The sequence below is a fragment of the Argopecten irradians genome, chromosome 3 (assembly GCF_041381155.1).
Source record: "Argopecten irradians isolate NY chromosome 3, Ai_NY, whole genome shotgun sequence".
NCBI lineage: Eukaryota > Metazoa > Mollusca > Bivalvia > Pectinida > Pectinidae > Argopecten > Argopecten irradians.
The window spans coordinates 49,214,148-49,232,391 of record NC_091136.1 but is presented as its reverse complement, the minus strand read 5'-3'; the positions used below and the strand labels follow the sequence as shown (position 1 = coordinate 49,232,391).

The window sequence follows — 18,244 nt, the reverse complement described above, 5'->3', positions numbered from 1 at the left end:
CGTGCAGTTTTCCCGTCGAATTCATAATTCCTATTTCTTGTCCGTCGTAAAACCGATCATTCTGAAATGAACCAGCTTTGCTGGAATTTGTTGAACATTATCATTTTAAAGTGATAGTTAACATTCACTAGGATCTTGTTAATTTTCCTTAAAATGTATGTTTCAGCTCGTCCATTGAACCGGGGATTATGTATTTGTAAAAAAACCTATACTGTGTACATGTACATGTAATGAAGTTTTTCCACTGTTTCAACATTAAATTGGCCTACAATATGACCAGTGGAATATCGGTCATTGATCAATACGTTTTTATACATGTTTTTAAATTGTTAAAATTTCTTTCTCCTTTTTTTCAAAATGTGTGATAAAAAGGTTATGATATGTCAATTTTGATATCGCACCCTTTATCAGCCCTTGACCTGATATCAGCCCTCGGGCCTGCGGCCCTTGGGCTGATATGGCGGTCACGAGCTGATAAAGGGTGCGATATCAAAATTGACATATAATAACCTCTAATTCTTCATTGAATAATACAAGGAAAATCCATAAATAAACTTTTGTCAACTTTACACCTCTTTAGAAAGAAACAGGAGACCCAATGTTAGGACCAATTTAATTTAAGCCAGCACTTTTGGATCCATTAATGTGTAAAATTCCAATGCACATTTTTGTCACATCTTTTGCAAAGGAATATTTCCTTAATTGAAACATGGTTGCCATTGATTTTGAAAGCCTTGAATACTTTGTTGAAAAAAAGTAACTATCAATGCCTTTGTATTAACTGTCAGTTAAAAAAATAAACACATCATCTTGACTATAATTATTAAACATTGTCTAAAAGTGATCATAAAATTCTAAGATATGTACTTTTGATTATTGCTTGATATGTAGTGCTAATTTAATTTTATCATGATACATATTCACCATCAAACCAGATCAAATCTGTTTTAAATTATCTTTAAAATGCTCTTAGCTATAATATCTATATCCTAAAGCAAAACATTACACCTGAAAAATTCTGTTTATAAATATATGAACATGTCACAACGTTAATTTGCCATATAATTGGTAACATAATCCAATCAAATAACAAATATCTGGTACTAGCTGTAATATAAATTCAGAAAGCCCTTGATTGGAAAACAGATACTTCAGATACTATAAATCTATATTAAAAGAGAATATTTCTTAAATTACATGTATATGATATTAAATCACTGTGTTATAGGCTTTACCTGTTGTTCAATCTCTTTTCATATTTTTTCTATGAAATAAAATTTGTTGAAATTGTAAAATTGTAGATTGATTGGAAAACATTTATGTATACAAAAAAGTGCATGAAAAATTGGTATGTGTTTTTTTACGATAAATCTATACAATAACATACATTTGTTACACAAATAATAATCTCACAACCCTATCAGTAATTGTTTCCAGATCCGAAATACACTAGCAGAACTTGAATTTTCAACCAAAATTCAAACAAAATAGAATTATAGCAATCAAATTTAACAATGCTTGCATAACCTTTGGAATGAAACATTAAAACAAATTAATTTATTACAATTAAAAAACATCATCCTTAACTATACAATAAACTATAAACTATAACTATAACATTTATCAGCTTTCAACAAGAGTATGGTTCTTTTTAACAAAGTTCATATTCATAAAATGTATATCATAACAACACGACCTTGACATGTTCGTGACCTTGGATTTAAACATCCCGAATGGATTCATTCTATAATTAAATTGTTTAAAGTTCATCCTATCCAGAGTGCGAAGGATCTTGTACATACGGATGTAATCCTCTTTAGAAGTTTTCAGATTTGGATGTTCTTTTCGGCGGAACAACTCTCGTGTGTGGATCTCGAAGCCGATTTGTTTGACATTCCAAAGAGCACCTTCCTCATGTAAAGCCACCAGCACTGCCCACTCACTGAACTCAATATCAAACTTCAGGTAATCGATGACCGCCTGGTAAAACAATAAAAGTATAAATGTATAGATGGCAGAAAAACTAGATCGTAGCTATCAATGTCGAATTACTTTTTTTTTTTATAATATACTGTATTCCAAATCGGTTTTCCTCTTAAAACATGTACAGTTTCATGACATAAAGCAAGCTTAGGTAACCTGACATTATAATATTAGACTCCCCATACATAATCATCACTTCCTACACCTGTGTGATACCTTTTCATGGTTGTTGCTACGTAAGATAGATCCCAAGGATTTCAGCCTCCAGCCCTTCTTATTGACCTCATCTTTAGTTCCGATGCCAATCTTCTGGAACTTGATCAATGAACTCCGGTTATGGTCAGGTTTGTCAATTCTGTAAAGCACAAAATATAGAAGTTTTGTTAGAAGCATTTTTACATATGTATATCATCTTTTAGATCAGTCATGGTTTAGTACTTAGGGATCAAGTGCAGCATTGAAGCTATATATTAAACAACAATGGATATTTGCTGCATAAGGTTAAAATCCTGTTGAGGGTTAAAATAGTTAACAGTGTACATTATAAACATAAGAATGATTTTTCTTTTTTTTAATTGATGGTCATTCTTCAGACTGCATTGTAGAGGAGAAAATATCTCAAGTGTTGGCATTCATACTTACGATGGATCAAATGAAAAAACATTGCATTTGTAGATTTTAGACACAGCATCATCAAAATTCCAGTCATCATAAATTCTAGAGAAGAGAAAAAGTATACATGTATATTACTTCTTTATGTGTCTTTGGTGCAAACATTTACATGTCCCCAGTACTCTTCATTTAATCGTCATTTCTGTATATACATGTATGCAACATACTACACATTTCTTACTGGCATGTACCTTTAAGCCAATGCACCTCTCAGTTACAGTATCGGTACATTTGCATGTGTCAATATTTAATATAAGCAAGACATCACCCTAACTGCTTTGCGAGTTAGTCATCAGCTACATGTATAGCCATACAAGCTTTTAAACGATTCAGCAGTTTCAATGTTACAAATTATAGACAACTTATCAAAATACATAGCCCTTTCCCATTCATATATGCTCACTTAACTGAGTATTTACCCAAATGAATACACTATACACGGCTTCTTGAGACCAAAGGGTGGAGCGAAGCACACATTGTACCCGCCATCGTGCTGGAATCCTAGACGCTTGTCATTTTTACAGATCACATCCTTCGTCTCAATGTACCTGTAACAAGATTTTGTAGAATAATATGATTAATTGAAACATTCAACTACCTTGTCTAATTAAAGCTTACAGTGTTATTGCTACAAAATGTTGATAGTTTTATCTAAAATTCAATTCCATTCAAAATATTTTATTGATCAACAAAAGGATTGGATAACAGGCAATGCCTATATTGATCCTTTCCTGAATCCGGTACTATGGTATACATTATAATATTATTGTCAAATTATGTACAATTAACTTAAGATTTAGATAAAAAAAATTCTATAAGTATATTATAAACTTATCTACAGTAAATTTCTAAATTTATCTGTTAATAGTATCAAATTAAGGTTTAGATTTATCTAAAATACAGAAAGTAAGATTTTTTTATCAGATTTACATGTTCATCCAAAAAGAATTATACATTACATGTACCAGCATATCTTTAATTTTTTTAAAGTGGTTAAATCGGATGCTTAGTGTTAGGTTACCAAGCATGGCTTTATCTGATTTCAAGAAAATAATATTAATATGTATATATATATACATGGCCTTAATTCTTGCTTTATTCAAATGTTAAATGATCCAGGAATGGTTCACCTTAACATCAGCTCACCTGAAAAAGTTATTTTCGACCTCACCATCAGACATGGATGACGTGATGAGAATGGGGTCTATCTTCCTCACCAGTATCTGTGGTACTATGGTCGGGGGACGCATAACATCTTTCTGAAATGAGAAAATAAGAAATGATAGCACACACAAAAAACCATCTTAACTTTTTAAGTCCCGTAAAAGATGTACATTCTATTTTATGACATATATAGTATACTATGTAATATTTATTTGAAAATAAAATCAATTCTGTGTGCAGAAAGTTTAGATTTCCTTATGTTTCATTGTTTTTTAGATTTCTAACTTTAATGTGGCTTAAAATTTATTGTACATTTAATTCAAATTCTTTACCAAATTCCAATATAAGATATTACTAATTTTGGGTGTAGAATTAAACCTTGATTGTTCTAGATATGTATATTTGTAAATTAAGGGTCTTATATTGCAAACATAACTTGGAAGTTAGTCCATCAATTGCTTTGATGCAATGGAATTACAAAACTCTTTTGATACAAAAGTTTCTTTTTTTCTTTGCACAAAAAAAAGCCATACATATATTGAATCACAGAAACAAATGATGTTTTTGTAAGGTTAAGGGCTGTAATTAGATACTACATTGTATCGACGCTAATTACAGGTATCCACTGTACAGTGTACACTATCATGTTTGTACAGGTGTACATACCCCACACACCCCAAGCCCCCTCCTCTACAAGGTGTTGTTCTGAGGCCTTTGTTGTTTAATTGGAGCTCCTCAAATAATGAGTGCTGATTTTCAACCAATCAGACTTCAATATGGAAAATTTTACTGGTAACTTAAGAAATAGTAAATTAGATATACATCACACTTGTATAAAACACTCTAGCTGTCAACATCATTTTGACTTTATTGTGATTTTTTACATGTGTTAAACTTCTGCAAGTTATATTGACTCTTGTGCTACATTCTGTTATATGGATACCTCCCTGTGTATTGAGTGTGAACGCCCTGTGACCACCAGACAGCAGGCCCTACAGTGTGATGGCTGTGACCAATGGCAGCACCGATTATGTAAAACAGGTAGGCCAATGCAAATTTACTTTGTATTTAATTGAGCTTACTTTACAGTGTTCAAATGTATTTCTTCTTATTCATATCAAACAAATTAATAAAATGCACAAGAATGCAAGCTTCCGATCATCAAATATTTTTTTCAAATATCAGAAACACACAACTTTGTATAGTTATAGTCTATTTCAATATTACCTACCAAATAAGAACATTGATTATCAACTCTTTTCAAGACATAATTACAATTCTGTTTGATCTTATTCTGACAAATATTGATTTAAATATGTGTAAATTGCTGTTTTATTCATTTTTTTTCAAATAAAGTCATATGATAGATAAAAACACAATACATTAATTTTGATATTTCATTTACTCATGAAAAGTTGCTCATTGTAGCTTTTTCAAAAACCAAGAGATTAAAATAAATGTATTTTAATCAATTCAATTAAATTACTTAATATGCATGATACAGTATCTGTTACATGTATATTGTTCAATACCATATTATTATATGAAGGTTGCTGTCTACTCATCATTTCTAAAGTTACATTTTGATGAAAGTACCTATAACCTGGAGATACTTTGTCATTACATATATGTAATTTACTAATATTTAGAAGTTAGTTTCTGATTTATAAATGTATACACATATTTCACCAATCTGACCTTGAACATAGGTCAAGATAATTCACTTGCTAGTTCTTAATTATTCCCTTTATGTTGCATGCCTAAAATACATTTTTTATGTATGGTCTATTAAGGCCTCTTTAAATATCTTATCTTATTTGACCCTTGTGAACTGGAATGAAGGTGTAGGTAATTCATTTCAACAAACGTAGTAGCCATTTATCCCAACATTTCACATGCCCATCATTCGGCCTTTCAATTATCGACAAGAAACTATTAAATATTTTAGCTAATTTGAACCTTGAGACCTTGAATGAGAAAGGGTTGATATAGGCACTGCCAGTTACCCAATCCCATTGTGTATAACACAAAAAAATATTTTGAAATGAATGAAGGCCAAGGACATTCATTTGAACAAACCTGGTAACCATTTATCCTGGAATATGTCTTAATTATATCCACAATCAGGTCTCTAGAGAAGTTTTAAAGTGTTTTAATTAGCTTATATTTATTGTGACCTTGAATGAAGGTAAAGGTCAATCTGCATCATTACATAGAACAAAGTTGATAATCCTTCATCCAAGCTTGCTATATACCCAATATCAGGTTTCTAAGCCTCTTAGTTATTGACATGAAGATGTTAAGAAAATGTACATACAGTGCTTGCTTTCCATTAACACACATCAAATCTTGTCGAGAATATTTGGAGTGGTCCTAAATTGATATATTATCAATCAAAAAAATCTGTGTAAAACTGATGCCTTGCACTAAACATATCTCAGACCAAAAGGTACATGTAGTGAGCTGTGGCAACACAAACTTAAAATATTGACTATTAAATATTAAGATATTGAAATATATATACTTAAAATACTTTTCTGAAACAGATTTTATTTCTTTAAACAAAATTAGTGTAAAACAATACTGATAATTTTGCAGGGTCGCTAATATTATCTGCTTATATTATAAATGCTACAATTTCATCATATTCTGAACAATTGAATTAAAATACATTGTAAACTAAATGTTGATTTTCATAAGTGGGTCATCTTATTTTTCCCGTAATTAATTAATCGCCCTAATTACTGCATTTGTTGATTATAACTGCACCAGACGACAAAACAGCGAAATGAATCTTTATTGGTAACATAGATTACTCAGAAAATCTTGCATTTGTTTGGAGTTTCAACCCAATCATAGGCCATCAATATAAATTCTCATGTTAATTGCCTCTCAGAAACTTTTTACTTTTTATTTGGAGAGGTAGTGAGCCTTTAAAAGTTTTATTAACATATATGTTTTTCATTAATTAAGTCATTAGCTAGGCTATTAATTCTTTCTGTAGGCATTTTTTGTTCTCAGAATAAATGGTCACCTCATATTTGATAAATATTAGTTATGTCATTAACTAGCCAACCGATGTCTTTTGTTCACAAAATAGGAACATATATCTGATAGGTCTACATACAAAGATATACTTAAGATTGGTGCATATTAACTCACAGTATCGTGTTCACAAGGTTCAATAATTATTATCGCAAAGGCTTATAACTCTGTAATTGAGTTAATTAAGAGTCGAATCAAGTGATTTTTGAACTCGTTTGATGTTAGTCTACATACAAAGTTTCATTAAGCTTGGGGGGGGCTTGGGGGGGGGGGGGGGGTGTCGGAGCCAAGTTCTGTTCCCCTTCCCCCAAGGATAAGAGTGAAAATAAATGTGCTCAAGTGTATTATTTTCCACATTAGTATATAATTCAATTAAAATAAGCTTAGTAAAATTTACAGCTAAAAATGATGGTGCACTGATGATTTAAGTATAAACAAGTAAGTAAAAAATGGTGAAAATTTTGATCTACACAAAGCTAAGAAAAACACATTTTCAAAATGTGCCAAATGGGTCATTCCTTGAAATCCCTGTATAAAAAACAACTCAAAAGATTTTGATAAAATTTGATATACAGAACCCTGGCATATAGAGAAGTTAAACTATATAGGGTTCTGCAATGTCCCTTATCAATGGATCTGTTTCTATTAATAAGTCGTCCACTCTGGCGACAGTTCTAGCCTTCAATATCTTTATCTTGAAGTAAAATTAGAATCTCAAACCTTTCAATAGTTGTAATGTTGTAAAGTAAGTAACTTTTATATAATTGGAGAAAAGTAATAATTTGTCTGCTCCTGTTTTTGATAGAGAAAAAAATAAAAAATACTGTTTGTCATCGGTAGAGCATCTGAAGGGGTAGAGGTATAGCAATAATTGCTATTCTAAGAAAAAATTAGAGTCTTAATAAACATAATTGCTATATCATTATAGAAAACCATTGTACATGTACAACCATTTCTGTAAATATCCATACTTATCATACAACGCGTTGGGAAAATTATGTCAAATATTGTTGTCTTTGAGTAGCATTGAATACGTGAAATTTTTAAATCTCCTCTATCAATATAATTTGCGCACACCCTAACTTAAAACAAAAACAGAAAAAGTGCACAAATTACACAAGTTTTTACGGTAGCTCAAAAGCGAGCACATGGACATATGATTTTTCTTCCATTTTCTTCTATGCTCTGAACTCTAATTTCTAAAGTTCTATACAAGAAAAAAAGTTTAAGATGGAATAATTTTGACTTATCAAAGGTGTACATCCTCAAGGTAGAAATCCATGTCAGTTGTGATTTGTCGAATGGTTGTATGGTACATGTAAAAGCTTCAACGCATCTGAAATGTCAGTCTTGTACATAAACCTGCACATGTCTTTCCCTTTGGATTATGGGTATAGCATGTTTTAGCATGTATTTTGTTTTGACATTTTTCCGATGAGAAACCTTTCCATTCAGGTATTTCCCAGACAGTCTACAGAGCTACTATGAGAGGAGACCCGTGTGGTTTACAGACATGGTACTGCAGTCATTGTCCGTGCCCTGGAACGTCGGGCACCACATCTTCACAGAGATCACCCAGGTTGACAGAAAGCTCTGCAGTCAGGCCTGCATGGAAGGAGAAACCACTAAGCCCAGCATCATTGCCAGTGAGCTCAGCATCATCACCAGTGAGCCCAGCATCATCGCCAGTGAGCCTAGTATCATCACCAGTGAGCTCAGCATCATCGCTTGTGAGTCCAGCATCATCACCAGTGAGCTCAGCATCATCGCCAGTGAGCCCGTCATCATCGACAATGAGCCCAGTTTTATCAATAGTGAGCCCAGTATGTGTATTATCGACAGTGAGTCTGTGGCCAGTCACCCCAACAGTTTCTGTGAGCCCAGTTACACCGACTTTCGTGTCTGCTGCATCTGTGGATAAGCGACTAGTGATGATGGACTCCAGCTCAAGTTCAGATGAGGTAAAGTTTTACAACGTATTCAATGAGCATAAACTTCAGTTTCAATAACTTTTCAACATGCAATTTTGAGTCACTTTGATAAACTTGTTATGTAAGGGTATAATAGACTCACCGCTGGAAGTATGTGCCGCTATGACATAAAGTTCTGGAAGGTGACATATAAACTATAAGCAAGCATGTGCACCAAACATTACGCAATAGTAGATTTTCTAGTTAGAAGACAGAACATGTGACTGTAGCATATCATTTCTCAAACAAATTGTTAAGATAATGCAGTAATTACAATAAAATAAATTTTGCGATTGTACACTATGTATGGTTTTTCATTGGAATATATGAATTAAGGAAAATGAGAAGATGTTGTAATATTGCTCTTAAATATCTCACATTAATATAAAGAAATTTGTGATGAACTATCTTCCACTTTGAATTCACTATTCACTATTTGTGTGTATATATGTAAAAATTGATTTGACAAATTTCAGTGTGACGAGGCAGATGAGACCAACCCCAAGACAGTCCCAATTATCAGACCATTTGATTTCCTAAAACTGGTAAGCCGCTTTCCATGGAAGGACACTACTGAACACCACAACATGTAAGTCAATTATAATGAGAGTAAAGATTCTGAAATAAGTCTGACGATAAGAATAATAAGTTAAGATAGTCACAAATTATAGTAGGACATGGATGTTGTGGTAGCATTCTGAAAGTGCTAACTAAATAGGTGTCTAGTTTTAGCAAATGTTTAAGGATATACAAAGAAATTTTTTAAAGTAATGAATATACATGAAGGACATAGATAACTTCACTTCAAGTACTTAAAAATAAGCAATATCAGGTCAAAGTACTGAAAGTACTGAGTAAATTTTCCAATTCTATTCAAATGAACGTGGATGAAAGCATATAATGATAAATCAGGCCACTATCAAATAAGTCGCATCGTTCTAATTTTAGCGGCAACAGATCTAAATGAAATTTCTGATATAACACCATACTTCCATAATTCTTTTGGCTGTGAAATTATCCATTTCAAACTTTGAATTGTTTATCAGAATGTAATCAGCATGACATATTACAAGACTTTAATGTGCAGCTTTTATGACCACAGATTGGATGACCAGTCTCGGCGACAGATGGACAAAGCCTTCCTGGAGGAGGATTCTGACGAGGACACGTGGTATGTACTGTAGAATATATTTCAGTTTCTGCCTCTGTGGGTATTTTACAGCATTGGTATCAGTTTTATAGTTACAAAGCTGCTTTTTATAAACTGATATCAATAAAGTAAGGAGTGTAATTCATTAATCAATACCATATGTGAAGTAAGAAAGAAAGAAAGAAATCTTCAATTACATCTCCAATTAAATTAAATGCAATATATTATAAACAATGGCATAGCACAGCTCTTGCATTTTTTTCAAATTTTCCCTCATCACAAACCTAAAGGATATACGCATACGTATAGTGTTTAAATGTTTGCGTTTTTATTACTATCCCAAGCTACATGTAATTTTTAATATTAGAACAACTTCCTTACCAACAAACCTTTTTTAAGCTATGAGACCATTCATTGAATTGTTTTATTGTAAATAGGACTTCCAATATGAGGACAGACATGTGTTCAGATGAAACTGAGGAGGAGGATGGGATCCTTTACGATATCATAGAGAACAGCAAACGACACAGGGTACTGATATCAAGTGAAGGATATTCCTACACATTACAGGTCAGTGATCAGGTTAATTAGGTCAGGTCAAGGTCACAAAAGATGTAATTGTGCATAGTCAAATGACCAAAACACAAACCGAAATGGTATTGATTCATTGCTAATTGTGATTGCAATATATAAAGTTATGCAGTGGTTTTCTTCGGTTCTATCAAAGCATTAAGTTCAAATGTACTTTTTAGTTTCATATGTATGTATTTATAATGTAAGAATTGCTTGGCAACAGAGAATAAATGAAATTATTTCATTAAAATTAGTTGATACAAATTAACTGTTCTTTTTTTTATTTAGAAATCTTCATCTGGAACTACAACATGGGGATGCAGTGTCCGCAACAAATCTGTGTATTGTTCAGCTTCAGTTACACAGAGAGGCGAAAGCTTCACCAGGGGAATTGCAGTTCACATCCACCCTCCCAACCGTTTCCTCGCCAAGAAACTCAACATAATCAGCATGGTATGTATACTGTATTGTTAAAAACATACCAAGACATATTATTATGCACATATAGGTCTAGTGGGAAATGTTTATAGAAAACTTACTTACAACAAATTCATGACTTTAATGTAGACATATTCATTCATGTCAAGGTTTCTTTTAATATGTGTGTAAGAACTATGCTTATAACAAGGTAAATTTTTTGGTCCTAAGACATTCATTATAACTATGTTATAAAACTTTGTATATAGTACTTTTTAAGATACATTGTAATACATTGTACCTAAATTTTACTTCTTGCCCTACAAATATAATACTTACTCAACAGCAACAATAGAAGAGCTTCATAATACATTTCTCTCTGATATTGTTACCGGTATATACAAATCTAGATGTATAATTACATAATGATTTAATTTTGTATGTGAAGCTCTTACACCATTCTATTTTTTCCAGGTAAAACGTCGAGCACTGTCAGAGACACACCTGTCTGCCTCAGCTATAGTGAAGGGGGTACTTAGGAAGCTGAAGGTGACCGACACACACAGACTACCAAACCCAGTCTCTCTAGTCAGGATTGTCCACAGGTGTAGGAGGAAAGTCAATCATTAGGACTTAAATCTGTCTATAAGACACAACGTTGTTTGGATATGTCCACAGGTGTTGGATATGTCCACAGGTGTAGGAGGAAAGTAAATCATTAGGACTTAAATCTGTCTGTACGACAAAATGTTGTTTGGATATGTCCACAGGTGTAGGAGGAAAGTCAATCATTAGGACTTAAATCTGTCTGTACGACAAAATGTTGTTTGGATATGTCCACAGGTGTAGGAGGAAAGTAAATCATTAGGACTTAAATCTGTCTATAAGACAAAATGTTGTTTGGATATGTCCACAGGTGTAGGGGAAAGTCAATCATTAGGACTCAAATTGGTCTATAAGACACAACGTTGTTTGGATGTTGAACTTCTTATTTATATATGTGTTTACTGCAATGCAGATTTGATTGGATTCAAATATATGTAAATTATGTGTAAAATAAAACTTGAACTGACTGCATCATTGGACTCAAATACATGTGATTTACATCTATGTATGTGTGAAACAAAACATAACTTACTGCTGTTATATACATAAGTAGGCCTAGTAAAAATTGGATTGGATTAAATTATATGTGTATTAAGTGTAAAACAAAACTGTGCATGACTTCACATATCCCTGTGTGTCCTAGTATATATCCCTGTGTAAAACAAATGTGTAATGTAAAACATATTTATTAAGACTTTATTTATTTGTGTGAAATATAATTTTGAATGTATGCATATACATGCGAGGCTCTACATGTATGTATCCGAGTAAAACTGTGGTGCCTATAATAAGTTGAATGAGATTTAGGACATGTTCATTTATCTATTTTAGCTTACCTGTTGCTGATAAATCAATAATGTTACCTTAACAGTTCAGAATGCAAATAATAAGTCAAAAAATATTTTTTATGAGCGTTTGGTCGTTTCCACATTTTTAGAGGTGAATGTATGTGTATTATAATTTAGGCATGTTTTTGAAAGCCAAATATATGTTAACTGCTCCTGATGTTACTATTTGATGGTTTTCTTTCTTATTTTTTTTCTACGTGTAAACATCATGAAATTTAATGTGAAAATAAAAAGATTTGTTTTAATTATTTATGTGATCGATTGTGTAATGTATTACTAATGTATTTATACTAGTGCTATATATGTACTAGCTAGCATTAATAACATAATCACCATGACAGTGTATATTGTATTATTTATGAAACATTAATAAATATAATATATTTATATGAAATTGCTGGCTTTCGTTATATATTGCATTGTTCTTTGATTATAGAATATAACATTTTATAAATTAAAATTTAATAATCATTATTATATACAGTAAAATTATTGGTGAGAAGATAATTTGGGGGATCCATACATTGAGCATTATAATTAATCAGTCTAGGATATGAATAATAATGATTTAATGGTGGATATATCATATATAAAAGTTCACTTAAGATTGGTGACCGTTTGAAAGAGCTTATTTTCACACATTACAAACTGATAAAATATTGAAAGCTTACTCATACATGAACATATACATTGTATATACATGTATATGAACATGTAGGTGTATTTCCAAATTTTGTACTACATTGTAAGGTGCAGTGAGTATTTGATATCATTTATATGTACAAGATACATGTACAAGTTTGCTACAGTCGTACATACACAAAATATTACAAGAACCTATATACATCATATGTATACATCTATGTAACTTTTATATATATATAAGATAATAAGTTCTATATAAACATTATTATATACACTGTATATACGCTGAAAGTTGTATTGTACAATTGCAACTTAGTATCTTGTACAATGACCATATACGCCTAGACATATAAATATATCTACTTAATATAGTAATATACAGTTTATTTATATTAAATACTTTTTAATCGACAAAATAAAACATTTGGCGCTTGATACACAATACATTACCTGCACTTTGACGTTGAACAGGGGATAGTCTATCAAATGTTGACGCATTATCGCATCTTTTGCTTCTTCATCGTAGTCACCATCGTCATAGATGTCGATTTCGAATGGACTTTTATGACGACTAGGCTTCCAGTTATACATCAACAAAATCGTGACCGCGAGAAAGCATATGCATACTAAACATGCAATGCGTTTCGTGTTGAGTCTCATATTCATAGCTGACAATTGTCACAGGCATACAGGTACAATATTTTCAATACCCGCCCTTATTTTCCCACTTTTACCTGTCTACATTTTGTCTGCGAGCACCTGTTCCATGTGTTAATGTAAACTTCCGGGTTAACATAAAATTAGAACCAGGTGATCATATCATGACGGTAAGGTGTTTTACGGATATACATGTTCAGTCAGTGGTCATAAAACTGTACGCAAGTGATGTTTTTACTATATACTCTTTGTGTTTTTACATTTGTAAAAAAAAATCTGGAGAGAAACCGATTGCAAACATAAAAATTTCAAAGTTGACAACATAAAATTTAAGCTATAACTACATGTAGTTACTCATCCTCGATACTCCAGGGGTTCCGATCACTTATGATCTCTACACCCCTCGACAATGGACTATCTCATAGTAAAACTGGAGGCAACAAAATAGAACAAGTAATTTAGTCGTACGACGTACATCAAAAGAGCCGTATAACGGTACACTGTGGTTGACTGTGTGGCTTTCGTGTTAGGCGTCGCTCTCTTTGTAGTCTTCAGAGGAAATCTTTGCTAGCCTGTGATTGGTCAAATGTTTTCCACTGAGCTGCCTTCAATTTCACTCAAAGAGATAGTCCAGGGGTGTAGAGATCGTAAGTGAACGGAACCCCTGGAATATCGAGGATGGTAGGCCTTGATTTTTTTTTTTAGTAAAACCGGGTATGTTATAAGGTGAAATGAGGCTACCAGTGTAATTCACGCGCCGTAATTAGGATGACGACGCGGGAAACCTGAAACGACCCGCGTTATGAAAATTTACATTTTATATATTTTAATCAAATTGTTCAGAAGGTGGTCATAAATGTAGTATTAACAGTACATTACTGTAAGTTGATAACTTTTGCGACTCTACAAAATGATCGATCTCATTTTACTTTCCCATTTTAAAAATTAAAAGCCGTTTCGGAAAGGTAGTGGCCCTTCAATTCTATGGATTATTTAGCTGCTGTGATCACGGGCATGTTGCATAAAAATGATTGACCTTCGATGAATTTGTCCTAAAACATAAATTTGGAAATTTTGTTTAAAATATTTCTTAAACGGGCACAATTCACCATTTTAAGATACCCATATATGGGTTACATATAGATTACATGTCATTGTCCGAAAATAAGACAATTTGAATTGCACAAGTAAGGTGAATGTGTATCAGTAGTTACTACCAAATCCACTTCCCGTTTACTTCCGGTTAATCTCTAGTAGTACCTAATAGTAATAAAAAATACTCTAAAAATTCTTGATGCAAATCTTTACTAGGCCTAATTGTACTTGTATCCCATATCTGTATAGATGAATACAACTTCGCTAGCTAAGGGTATCTAGTCCGATTGTTTTCCTAGCTACAACCCTTGGCATATCTCACTTCAAAACCGATGTCTTTGCTTTCAAATTCTGATTGGATGCGGCTAGGTTCAGGCGACCAATGATAACGCGGCAATGTTATGCCAACAAAACTGAACTGAAGCGATAGCTCGCCAATATGGTTTCTGTATGGCACGCCGTTTTGTCATAAAATACACATAATACTTAAGGTCAAATCTTTTGACCTTAAGGGCAAAAACTGTTTTTTGCCATTATGTACATTTCACCTTAAGGGCAAAAGATTTGACCTTAAGGTCAAACAACTTTTTTGCCCTTAAGGTCAAATCTTTTGCCCTTAAGGTCAAATCTTTTGCCCTTAAGGTTAAATGTACATAATGGCAAATAATTAATCTGTAGAAGTCACTATTCTATTCATACCCCTAATCACATAATGGACTTGTCCACATACTAAACAACATGAAACACCTAGGGAAATGAAATTTTAAGTCCTTTAAAAGTTGAAAAAAAAACAATGAAAACACCAAACAACTGATGAAAATTGAAAATCCCATAAAATAATTTAACAAAATTGTTTTCAAAATTGTTCATTAATTGACACTAGAAGTCTATCTAGTTATAATTCATTTGTATTGCTACAATTATAATAAACAAGTTGTAACTTTACATGTATATTCAAGAAATCTTTAGCCCTTGCTTAAGGTCAAATAACCTTAAGTTAATAGATCCTTTGCCCTTAAGGTAAATAAATCTTTTGCCCTTAAGGTCAAAAACCTTTTTTAACCTTAAGGTAAATAAATCTTTTGCCCTTAAGGTCAAAAAACATTTTTTGCCCTTAAGGTAAATAAATCTTTTGCCCTTAAGGTCAAAAAACTTTTTTTAACCTTAAGGTTAATAAATCTTTTGCCCTTAAGGTAAATAAATCTTTTGCCCTTAAGGTCAAAAAAATCTGTCCCCTGGCCGAGACACATCAAAGTCTATAAAAGCACAGGGACCTGTCACGAAAATTTTTAACTAACAGTATACATATATATATATATATATATATATATATATATATTATAGTATCAAGGGTATGAACTCGGCGGTCGAAAAAAACGGACCGATTTTTTTTAAAACTGTGATTACTTTAATAAATGGGTTCTATACATGTACAGCGATTACAAACACAACGCTACATAATTTGCATAATGTAGTCACGATATGTAAAATCGAGAAGCGTTCCGAAAAACAAATGAACATGGCGGTGATGGTTAAAGTAAGTTAGCTACACGATGTTTAAATGGAGTATCTACAAAGTACGGCACATGACACTTCCAAAGGAGATTGTTATTGAACACAGTTATGGGTACTGTTTACCACCACAAGCGTAGATTTTTTGATTTTGGCATGGGTTTTGAGGTACCCATTAGAGGCGAGACGACATTTCGACCGGACAGGGAAATGTCTACCTAGCATATTTTTCGTAAATTTCCCGATTCATCAAGCTTCGTCAATACTTGGTCAATTTTGTTCATCAAGCACTCAATGGAAAGATAAATTATTTCTCTTTAAGGTAAGATGTATGTCAATGTTATATAGAACCCATTTATTAAAATAATCACAGTTTAAAAGAGGTCCGTTTTTCTCGACCGCCGAGTTCATACCCTTGATACTATAATATATATATATTGATACCGTTGGTTAAAAATTTTCGTGCCACGTCCCTGTGTATAAAAGTGATAGTTTCTGCTCTTGCTTAGCATCGCGGAAATGGGATGACTGGATCGCCCGTAATCAGTATAATGTGACTGGGTGGGTGTGTTCCTTTTTGTCTTCGATATGATGGTTGGATGCTTTGATATAGCGACCTACATTTGTATATTGATGCATTAGCAATGCCATGCCTGTCAACATCAACTCCTAGCGAAGTCATATTACTGACTATTTAATCAACTATTAAATGTTTTAGACCAGCTAAATGAATGTCTTGGATATGTTGCTCTCCAACCAGATAGGAAAGTAAATATGTGGGTGGTTTCTGTTCACAAAGTTAACAATTCAAAAATACATTGCGATCTCGTGACAAAATTGGCACAGCAGAACTTAAGCATGAAACACAAAAACTTACTAATAAACAAATGGCACAAATGTTAGATATGCCAATGGTAGTAGGAAGAGAATCAGACTAAATGCCCTTGGCTAGCGAAGTTGAGATGAATTATAATAAATATAACAATTTGTTGAGGGATCACGCGCGAAAATCACACGTTTGCTTTTAAGTACATAGGAATGGTAATGGGCATATTCTTTCTGGCTGCTTGATCTTCTTGGCACATAATTGTTTGTAACTCCATAGAGGTATGGCGTTAGAATTGTACCTGCTGTCCCTATTGCATGATCGTAAAAGGCGACTAAATTTAGGATCTTATCTTTTCTCTTCTTCCTAACTGACTTTATCCTTCCTAATGCCTCCCTTGGCACCACCTCACTTTTGGCCTTGAGTTGAGCGTTCGCCCATGTGAGGAAGGCTCTGGGTTCTGTCCCCTGGCCGAGACACACCAAAGTCTATAAAAGTGGTAGTTAAGCGCTTAACATACAGGGAGTGGGACGACTGGTTCGCTCGTTGTCAGTATAATGTGACCGGGTGGGGTGTGTTGCTTGGTGTCTTCGGCGGCATGCTTCAGTGATATAGCACTATAAAAGGGCAACAGTTCCACTATACAAGAAGATACTACATGAATATACCGCAGTCTCCCAAAACACGCACCATGCACAACATACACGCAACACACAGCATACATGGGAGGCCGTCCTTACATGACCATAGTTGTTAATAGGACGTTAATTAATCAACAAACAAACAACAAATCATAGAGATATGTACAATTTGTTTTTTTTAACGAGAATGTTGTTAGTGACGAAAAGAAACAACATACAGGAAAGGATTACCAATAAAACGAATTTTATGAAACTCTTAGATCAAATTCTTATTCAACATTCACCAATATTACGATAGCTTAACATAAAATGGATCAAAATATTTTTAATTTCAAAATGAAAGAAGCCGTTCGTCATTCAGCTGTGTGTGAGGGAAGCACAATCAACCCTGGTAGAGATTGACCAAAGTGTTCTCGGTACAAACATTTGAAAATTGCATT

General features: G+C 33.0%; 2 protein-coding genes across 2 annotated transcripts; one reads left to right on the top strand and one right to left on the bottom strand.

Annotated features, from left to right (window-relative positions):
* Window positions 1–1,229: 1,229 nt before the first annotated feature.
* LOC138318922 (probable methyltransferase-like protein 24) lies at window positions 1,230–13,849 on the bottom strand. The gene is made up of 6 exons (XM_069261738.1): window positions 13,524–13,849; window positions 3,802–3,914; window positions 3,075–3,203; window positions 2,626–2,700; window positions 2,200–2,338; window positions 1,230–1,980 (listed from the first exon to the last, which is right to left on the bottom strand). The coding sequence occupies exons 1-6, from the start codon at window positions 13,737–13,739 to the stop codon at window positions 1,624–1,626; spliced, it is 1,029 nt and encodes a 342-aa protein (XP_069117839.1). The 5' UTR covers window positions 13,740–13,849; the 3' UTR covers window positions 1,230–1,623.
* Window positions 4,755–11,653, top strand: LOC138320153 (uncharacterized). The gene is made up of 7 exons (XM_069263205.1): window positions 4,755–4,860; window positions 8,320–8,825; window positions 9,311–9,423; window positions 9,937–10,005; window positions 10,422–10,554; window positions 10,846–11,010; window positions 11,449–11,653. Exons 1-7 carry the CDS (start codon window positions 4,755–4,757, stop codon window positions 11,602–11,604), a joined length of 1,248 nt encoding a protein of 415 aa, XP_069119306.1. The 3' UTR covers window positions 11,605–11,653.
* Window positions 13,850–18,244: the final 4,395 nt, after the last annotated feature.